General features: G+C 38.7%; 1 protein-coding gene and 1 pseudogene across 1 annotated transcript; one reads left to right on the top strand and one right to left on the bottom strand.

Annotated features, from left to right (window-relative positions):
- The first annotated feature begins 708 nt into the window (after positions 1 to 708).
- Positions 709 to 1,892, top strand: LOC112782697 (F-box/kelch-repeat protein At3g23880-like). The gene is made up of 2 exons (XM_025825210.1): positions 709 to 879; positions 951 to 1,892. The coding sequence occupies exons 1-2, from the start codon at positions 709 to 711 to the stop codon at positions 1,890 to 1,892; spliced, it is 1,113 nt and encodes a 370-aa protein (XP_025680995.1).
- Positions 1,893 to 4,636: 2,744 nt separating this feature from the next.
- LOC112782681 (protein FAR1-RELATED SEQUENCE 9-like) lies at positions 4,637 to 7,512 on the bottom strand (annotated as a pseudogene).
- Between the last annotated feature and the right edge of the window lie 2,798 nt (positions 7,513 to 10,310).

Genomic DNA, 10,310 nt, shown 5'->3' with positions numbered 1-10,310 from the left:
CACTTATCCTTAGTGATTGATTGAATTAGTCACTATGGCCTGTATGCGCCTTCTTCCGGCAGTTTCATTTGCACCTTCTTCCGGGGGCGTATTGAACTCGCATCTTCCTCTGCGTCACCAAGTCAGACGCGTCTTCCTTAACAATTTCATCGGAACTTATCCAAGCTGTGGATTATTGACGTCTTCCATCCACCAGCTTGCGTGGGCATATTAAACTACTCTTCCACCTCAGCCCATGACAACAATAACGAAGTCTAGTGACCCACAAATTCAGCCCAATAGAATACATAAATTCAATTATAATTTTAGTCTTTATCTTATCTTATCTTATCTTATCTTTATCTTATTTTTATCTTTATTTACTTTTGTCTTTCATAGGTCAATGCTCTATAGATACTTAGTTTTACCTTCATAGTTTACAATTCAATCAATCAACAATCAATAAAAATTTCTTCATCTTTTCTTATTCTTATTCCTTTATAGTTTTATCATGGTATCAGAGCCGTGGTATATTAAACTGGAAGAAAATAGCGTCGACCTGCCAAGTTTGTTAGGAAACATTTTCGCCATCGCCACCATCGCCATTCTTCACCAACCTCCGCCGAAATCCAAATAGCGTTAATCTCCCCTTCAAGTAGTTATGACGCAGCCTAGGGATTATGACAAGAGGAATATGAAGCGTTTGAGAGTCACCAGAAATGGCCTGAAATGGCTGCTGCCTTCAACCGGAACCCCATTGGGACCGCTTTTTCAGTCCTTCTGGATGAAATCATCAGAGAAATATTGCTGTGGCTTCCGGCGAGGTCGCTGCTTAGGTTTCAGAGTGTGTGCAGTTCATGGAGAACTTTAATTTCCAGCTCCCAATTCGCTAACGACCATGTACGTTTAATCACTGCTGATCCAAGTTTTAGCCATCCACGAGTTGTTTATCATGGTTGTTGGTTCTACAGATACAAAAAATTCGGAGATTTCTCGGTACGGTGCTTGTTCGAGAACCTTCCCAACCTACTGATGTCGTTCGCTTCGCAGGAAAAAGTTGCCACAAAATTATTAACTCTTGCAACAGATTGGTTTGCTTGCAAGACATTACTGACATGGATAATTTAATCATGCTGTGGAATCCCTGTACTGGATTGACATCCCAACCGCTGGAAATTCAAGATTTCATAGGAGTTTGCGGCTTCGGATATGATCATGTGAATGACGAGTACAAGTTTGTTGCGGTTGTAAATCAGATACATAAACAGGACCCGCTTAGATCTGAAACCAGAATTCGTGCATTTTGTCCGAACCCTTCGAAGAGAATCATTCAAGATACCGCATTTAAAAGGATAATTGGTGATGGTAAAGGAGTATTTGTGCCTGGCACCGCCACTCTTAATTGCATTCATTGGCATGGCACTCTGGATTACTTGGTTCTTTCCCTTGACTTGGTGAAGGAGACTTGTAGTGAGTTTTCTCTGCCCCTCAACCTCAAGGCTCCGAAAAATAAATTCTTCATCTTTCCACACTTATGTGTGCTGAAGAATTGCCTTGAATTTTGTTGCAGCCATGAAAAAACTCATTGGTCTGTGAGGCTGCTGAAGGAATATGGAATGCCTCAATCTTGGACTAGATTAGCCACCATCCACTGCCACCCATCACTGCTTACTGGTGCTGAGTTACACCCATTATATATCTGGGGAAATACTCTTCTTATGGCGGTGGCATCAACTTCAAAGATAGTTCTGTATAACTTGGATGATGGCGGCTTAGAATTTTTTCTACTGAAACCTACTCCTTCAGATGTCCCAATGGGATTGCGGTTCTATATTTATTATGAAAGCTTAGTTTCACCATCACATCGTTGTCTTCGAAGTAGCTCATCCCAAATATGGTTTATCAAACCTTAGTATTTCACAATGTATACACAATGTTCTCAATACACACATTCGTGAATGTATGGACACATATGAGATATTGAATCACAACCACAAGGACAAGATGTCGGAGATTTTGTAACCGAGTCAAGTTTTTTGGTAGACTATAAAGCTTCCCACAATTACTTAGTTTCAAGATTTCTAATTTATGCAAACTGTAAAGAGAATCAGGAATGGTCTTAATATCTAGACCACAAAGCGCAAGATATCTCAAGTGGCTGAAATTCCTGAGTGAAAGAAATTTGGAAAATCTGTAACACAAAACTCAAAGAGAACTATTTCTTGGAAGCCAATCATAGTTGTTTTGAAAATAACCATCCCATTTCAGTTGATATAATGTCCTCAAGGAGTCAATTTTCTCACATGCTCCCTTTTTCTATTGGTGTTTCAGTTTGGCCACCACACTCAAAACCTATATGATGTGTGTTTCTTGGCAAGTCAATCAGGTTTGATTTCTCTAGAAACATACATTCTTGCTCTACAATTGATTGAGCAAGATCATGGACTAGATCATGCATTTTGAAATAAATTTTACCTGACTCATCATTGATCTTGACATCTTGAAAGAATGATTTATTATATAATTCATTCCAAATCATGTTACCAACCTTTTCTATATCCAGGTTTGCCCGAGAAGAAATAAAGTCACTAGCCATCCAAAGATGAATCAAATCTTGCTTTAGGATTTCTGTATCTTTAGGAAATATGGCACAGAAAGCAAAACACTGCTTCAATGTTGGTGTTAGATGAAAGTAGCTCAACCTCAATGCAGGCAAAATATGATTTTCATTCGACAAAGTCCATAGGCTACTTCCCTTAAGCTCAAGCCATTCTTTCTTGGTATTTCTCGAGCGCATCAGACCTCCTAGTGCTTTTGATGCAAAGGGTAATTCTCCACACTTCTTCACTCTCTCCTTGCCTATGTTTATTAGCTCTTCATTCCCTTTTTTGTCAGGTCCAATTGCGCACTGTTTGAATAATGACCAACAATCATCCTCGGAGAGACCAGACAAATCATGAGCTGGGGATGTTCCCATGATTGCTGCAACAATCAACATCCTTATCACGAGTGGACACTAAAATGGAGGTTCCTATAGATCCACAAGACAAAACAGATTTCAAATGCTCCCATTTGTCTTCGCTTAATCCAAACTTCAGTTGTTGGTTTCTTATCCATACGTCATCTAGAACCAATAAGTACTTTTTACTTTGCAACAATTCTTTCACTTTTTGTTCCATCATGTGTAGCTCCAAAATTTCGCACTTATCCTTAGTGATTGATTGAATTAGTCACTATGGCCTGTATGCGCTTTCTTCCGGTAGTTTTATCTGCACCTTCTTCCGGGGGCGTATTAAACTCGCATCTTCTTCTGCGTCACCAAGTCAGATGCGTCTTCCCCAACAATTTCATCGGAACTTTTCCAACCTATGGATTATTGACGTCTTCCATCCACCAGCTTGCTGGGGTGTATTAAAATACTCTTCCACCTCAACCCATGACAACAATAAAGAAGTCTCGTGACCCACAAATTCAGCCCAACAGAATACACAAATTCAATTATAATTTTAGACTTTATCTTATCTTATCTTTATCTTATTTTTATCTTTATCTTATCTTTATTTACTTTTGTCTTTCATAGGCCAATGCTCTATAGATACTTAGTTTTACCTTCATAGTTTACAATTCAATCAATCAACAATCAATAAAAATTTCTTCATCTTTTCTTATTCTTATTCCTTCGTAGTTTTATCATGGTATCAGAGCCTTGTTATCTTCCTTGAAGAGGATACATAAGCTATCATCTTTTCGGTGACAAATCACCCTACTTCTTTTTCAACGTCCTCCGACGATGAATAATCAATCTTTTAATTTAACTCTAAATCTAACCAATCTCTATTACATCCATCCAAGTAAAAATACAATCTCAGTCTTGATTACACCTGTTCTAACAGGAAACAACTATCATTCATTGAATAGTCACTATGGCCTTTATGCGCCTTCTTCCGGCAGTTTCATCTGCACCTTATTCCGAGAGTTTCGTCTGCATTCTGTTTCAGTAGTCATGTCTGCATTCTGTTTCAGCAGTTCAATCTGCATATGTTTTAGCAGTTTTATCTGCACTCTTATTGCGCTCCACGCACCCTCTTTTTTTATCGCGCTCTACACACCCTTTGAATTTATTGCGACATACGCGCCCTCTAAAGATCAATAGATCAATCTTATTGTGCTATACATGCTTATTTTTTGTTTTTGTTTTTAAGATCGCTGCTCAAGCACAGCATCTCCTTTTATATTTTTGCCGCCGGAAGCTCAAGTTCCATCGCACGCATCTTCCTCCGCATCACCACGTCAGACGCGTCTTCCTAAAAAATTTCATCGGAACTTATCCAAACTGTGGATTATTGACGTCTTCCATCCACCAGCTTGCAAGGGCGTATTAAACTACTCTTCCACCTCAGCTCATGACAACAATAAAGAAGTCTCGTGGCCCACAAATTCAGCCCAACAAAATACACAAATTCAATTATAATTTTAGTCTTGATCTTATCCTATCTTTATCTTATTTTTATCTTTATCTTATCTTTATTTACTTTTATCTTTCATAGGCCAATGCTCTATATATACTTAGTTTTACCTTCATAGTTTACAATTCAATCAATCAACAATCAATAGAAATTTCTTTATATTTTCTTATTCTTATTCCTTCATAGTTTTATCATATGGATTTTGCACCTTCTTCTACATATCTTATTGCTTCTTGTCACAGGTTGTTGTAACGAACTGTTACACTATCACCAAAACTACTTGGAAACTCAGAAGCATGTTCATCTGAAAAGCCACCAGCTTTTGCGTTCCTTGTCCATCGTTTCAAAACATACTGAGATGGAAGTCTCAGAACATTCTTAGCCCTGAAAACTGATAATATATGCCTACAAATAGTTCCTGAATATGCAAACATCAAACAGCTGCAACTAGCTTTCATCTCAAAAGAGTTAAAAGTAACGATTTGAGATTTAGTCTTCTCTCCAAATTTAGCTACTCGGTAAGTAGTGATAGTTGCTGAATCTTCAATTTTTGTATCAGGATTAGCCATAGTCTCTATAAACTCATCCTAAAATTTCAAGAATATCTTTCTTATATAAAGACTTGCAACTTGTTTTTTCATAAGAGATGGTGTTTTTAAAAGTGGGTTAGTGTTAATGGTGTCATAATCTGCTTTTAATTCCCTTTCATGCCAAGTGTTCCGAGGGTTACCTGAAACTGTAGGTCGATCTCAGACGAGATCTTCTGTGTTGGTCGGAGCCGACGTGTCCGGCAAGTGTACGGCGGTCGGAACTGATGTGTCCGATTTGTTGGACTTGGTGGTGGTGCTGATCCTTCGTCCCCGGAGGGTGGGGGGTACCTGCAAGGGACTCCGATACTTAAGTTAGCAAAGGTATTAAGCAGGTATTGAGTAGAATCAGAGTATGAGTTATACCTGGGTGCTCCAGTGTATTTATAATGGTGAGAAGTGACCTTTCTAGATAAGATAAGTTAGTTATCTTATCTTATCTTATCTTATCTTTGGGTGAGGTCAGCTTATCTTCAACGGAACTGCCTTTATCTCTGTAGGCTGGGATTGCCTCTGGATTTGGGTCGTGTTCCTCAATTTGGGCCCTTTATTTGGGCTTTCCTATTGATTTGGCCGAGCTCTTTAGGAAGAGGTTGGATAGTCTGACCTGAAGAGGTCAGTCGCCTTGTCGCTAAACATCCCGGGTCGGTCATCTTGACCCAGGGTATGAACAGTGCCCCTGCTTGAGCTCGGTTCTTCCTTTGGAGGTCGAGTCCTTGACTTCGGTCCTTCTTAAGTGAAGTCAAACTCAAGCATTTTGTCGATTCCTTTTCTTTGTAGAGTCTTTTTTTAATGTAGAACGTTTTCTTCTAAAAGACGCGCGCTTTTATACCGACGCTTTTTTGGGAACGTGCGAGGGTTTAATGCTTTTTAATTTTGAGCATTAATTGCCCCGTTTCCTTTAGGCTCTTTTACTTTGGATTTTAAAACCCCGAAAACGGTTTCTCTTCTTTTGCTTTTTTCGTAACTTCTTTTCTTAGTTCTCTCCACTCTTTGTTTTTTCGTTTGCATTTCTGTTTTCCTTGTGGTGCGGCGTCATTTGGCATTGGAGCTTGGGGTCTTTGTGTTTCTTCCGGCGACATTGCTCTTGTTCGTATTCCCAAATTTTCGTCTTCCTCCTTTGGTTTTTTGTTGAAGCTCGCTTGTTCTTTCCAGGTTGGTAATAGCTTTTCTCGTCTTCTTCGTGGCTTCGTCTTTAATTTTGGTGAAGTTCTGGTTTTGCATGTTTGAAAGTTTGGACCTTTTGCGATCTTTTACTCGTTGCTATGATATGCTTTTCTTATCTTCCTTCTTGTGGTTTTTCTTGGAATTTCTGTTGAGGCTTTCTGGGGTTTTACTGTTGCTTTCTGGTTGCTTTTGATACTGGTAAAAGATCTGTATCTGTTTCTTACTTTTGGAGATTGCTTCCTGTATGATCTTTTTTAAAAAAAGGTTGCGTCTTTAATGGTCCCATGCTTTGTTGCTTTGGGAATGTTTTGTTTGGTAGGCTCTGTGATGATTTGCTGTGTTTTTTCTTTGATAAAAATGCTTGTTGCTTTGAATCCAAAGGATGTGATCTGGAAACCTTGCATTATTGCTGCCTCCAAAGGATGCCCCGGGACTTTGGTTTGAGTCTTGGGGTTTTCCTTTTCTTGCTTTTTATTGCTTCAGAAGCATTGACCGAGTTGTTTTCCCCTTTGTCCGAGATGTTTGTAGTAACCTCATTTTCTTTTCTTACTTGTAGGATTTAGTTGGCCCCATGTCTTCTCGCAATAACATTGTAGAGATGTCTTCCAGAGTTCCTGAGGGGATGTCTGATTGGCTGGACTCCCTTGTTTTGTTGTGTGTTTCCGTTGTGGACGCTGAATTTTGCACAGAGCTGAGGAAGCGTCATAGGATTTGTGGTAACAATGCTCGCGAGGGGGATTACGAGCTTGTTGCTCCTGATTCTGATGAGAGGGTTTGCTTTCCGACTTCCATTGAGAGGGAGCGTCCCTTCTTCTATGCCTATGAATACTTTTTCAGCCAATTGAATGTTACTTTTCCTTTTACTGCTTTTGAAACCGACCTGTTGTGGTCGTGTAATATTGCTCCATCCCAACTTCACCCCAATTCTTGGGGTTTTATTAAAATTTTTCAACTTCTCTGCCGTGAACTAGATATAATACCTTCCCAGACTCTGTTTCTTTACTTGTTTGTTTCTGCCAAGCCTGGCGGTTCTTCAAAAAAGAAAGCTTCTTGGGTTTCTTTCCGGTCCGCTCAGGGCCATAAAGTGTTTGCGATGTATGATGAGTCCTTTAAGGACTTCAAGAATTACTTCTTTAGAGTTCGAGCTGTTGAGGGGGCCCGCCCCCTTTTTTCTTGATGAAAATGACGAGCCCTCCTTCCCTCTAGAGTGGCAGAAGGATGTAAGAGTGTCTCGCTATACCTGGGAGATGCTGGATGATGTTGAACGCGCTTTTATAGTTGTTCTTGAGGATCTCTGGGGAAAACCACCTCATCTTGATACAAAAAGATTTTTGACTAATCCGTCCTTAGTTCGGACTGCTTTGGGTATTTGTTTGTCTATTTGTCTGACTTGTTTCTGTACTTATTTCCTTTTTCTTCCTCTTTTGTAACTCTTTGTCGTTACTATTTTTGTGTTTTGTAGAGATGTCAAAGAATAATGACTCTATGAAGGATCAAATTCTGTTGTAATGGAGACAGGATAGTGACCATACATGGCTTGGAGAAAAGTCCTAAATAGCCATATATATGAAGATTCAGCTTCATTTAAAATCAACGCACAACCAAATAGCACCGGTAGGCCATGATGATTAAATCCAGTGAAATAGGCAAATGGCATCCGATACCGGTTAGTCTTATAGGTGGTGTCCAATATAATAGCATCTTCAAAATTAGAGTAGTTCACTCTAGATGTTGCACCGGCCCAAAATATATTACTAGCCGAGTGATCATTATCATTCTGGACTGCATAAAAGAAGGCTGGATTCTCTACTTGCAAGCGCTTTAGATAGTCCAATAATTGATGTCCCCCGCCCCCAAGGGCATACTGTCTAATGCTACTCATGTTCTTTTTTAAGATTTAACAAGAGCAATTTATCAGTTTTTGAGCTAATTACAATTATTCCTCAAGTTCAAACAATGATTCCATAGGTTTTTTATCAACCTTTTGGCTTCCCTTCAATGAAAAACATTTGGTCCATTTAAGGGTGTTTCCCTAAGTGATATGCATAGGGATTATCTTGCATCGTTACTAGCATATCCCGTTTGGTGTTACTAGTATCTTGGATTTATATGAGGATATCCCATATAAAATCTTCTTATTTTGCAAGCGGCGGCAGGGGCTTGTCCAGAAAGGGAAGCTCTGGCTTGGGCGGCGACATTTTCTGGTTCGTGGTTACTTATGAATGGTGTTGGAGAGTACAGAGTAGTGCTGATTAAAACTACGGCGAGGAAGAATGCACTGCCAAGGTTTCAGTCTCAATTGCTAACAAGAAAAGAGAAAAAAATGATTCTACAATGAGAGCTAGTTAAGTGTGTGTTTGCTTTTCAGTCCAAAACTCTTAAGGCATTGATTTTTTTTATTTTTACCACACTTTCACAAGTATTACACTACTTCACAATAATACATTCCACCTACATGTTTTGTTGGGTGTGTTCCTACTCTGCAAAAGAATGCAGTCACTCTTTCAAACTAAGTCTTACATTTTGGACCTTAACAGATAGGTTCATCTTTTGTTCTTCCATATCCCTTAGCACAGCCAGCAGGTTTGCGCTATAAACTTTGCATCGTTGATTTGTGGTCTCTAACTCGGCAGTCAACTCTCGGATCTTCTTTTGCTTCTCCTCCGCAGATTGATAGCTATATACAGTTTCATATGCACCTTCCTCTGGAAGTTTCGTTTGCATATTGAACTACTCTTCCACCTTAGCCCATGACAACAATAAAGAAGTCTTGTGTTCCACAAATTCAGCCCAATAAAATACATAAATTCAATTACAATTTTAGTCTTTATTATCTTATCTTTATCTTTATCTTATCGTCATTTGCTTTTATGTTTCATAGGCCAATGCTCTATATATACTTAGTTTTATCTTCATAGTTTACAATTCAATCAATCATCAATTAATAAAATTTCTTCATCTTTCTTATTCTTATTCCTTCATAGTTTTGTCATGGTATTAGAGCCGTGGTATCCTCCTTGAAGAGGATACATAAGCTATCATTTTTTCCAGTGAGAAATCACCCTACTTCTTTTTCAACCTCCTCCAACAATGAATAATCAATCTTTTAATTTAGCTCTGATACCATATTAAACTACTCTTCCACCTTAGCTCATGACAATAATAAAGAAGTCTCGTAGCCTACAAATTCAGCCCACAAATTCAACCCAATAGAATACATAAATTCAATTACAATTTTAGTCTTTATTATCTTATCTTTATCTTTATCTTATCTTTATTTGCTTTTATGTTTCATAGGTCAATGCTCTATATATATTTAGTTTTACCTTCATAATTCAAAAAAATTCAATCAATCAAGAAATACAAAGTATAATATTCTTCTTCTTTTTTTCTTATTCTTTCACAATTTTATCATGGTATCAGAGCCGTGGTATCCTTTTTGAAGAAGATACATAAGCTATCATCTTTCCGGTGATCACCCTACTTCTTTTTCAACCTCCTCCCACAATTCCAATTTAGCTCAAAATCTAACCAATCTCTATTACATGCATCCAAGCAAAAATCCAACATCAGTCTTGGTTATCCCCGTTATAATAGGAAACAACAATCATTCATGGAATAGTCACTGTGACTTGTCTGCGTCTTCTTCCGGCAATTTCATCTGCGTCTTCTTCTGGCAATTTCATCTGCATTCTTTTTCAGCAGTTAAATCTGTATTTTGTTTTAGTAGTTCCTTTTTTAATTTTATCGCGCTTTACGCGCCCTCTCTTATTGCGCTTTACACGCCCTTTTTTATTGCGCTCTACACGCCCTCTGAAGACCACTCTAATTGTGCTATATGCGCCCTCTGAAGATCAATTTTATCGTGCTCTACGTACTTTTTTAAGATCATTGCTCAAGCACAGCATCTCCTTTTATATTTTTGTCGCCGCCAGCTCAAGCTTCGCCGCACGCATCTTCCTCCACGTCACCACGTCAGACACGTCTTCCTCAACAATTTTATCAGAACTTATTCAAGCTGTAGATTATTGACATCTTCCATCCACTAGCTTGCCGGGGTGTATTAAACTACTCTTCCACCTTAGCTCATGACAACAATAAAGAAGTCTTG

Source organism: Arachis hypogaea, chromosome 3 (genome assembly GCF_003086295.3).
Source record: "Arachis hypogaea cultivar Tifrunner chromosome 3, arahy.Tifrunner.gnm2.J5K5, whole genome shotgun sequence".
Classification (NCBI taxonomy): domain Eukaryota; kingdom Viridiplantae; phylum Streptophyta; class Magnoliopsida; order Fabales; family Fabaceae; genus Arachis; species Arachis hypogaea.
This window is presented reverse-complemented; position numbering and strand designations above follow the sequence as displayed.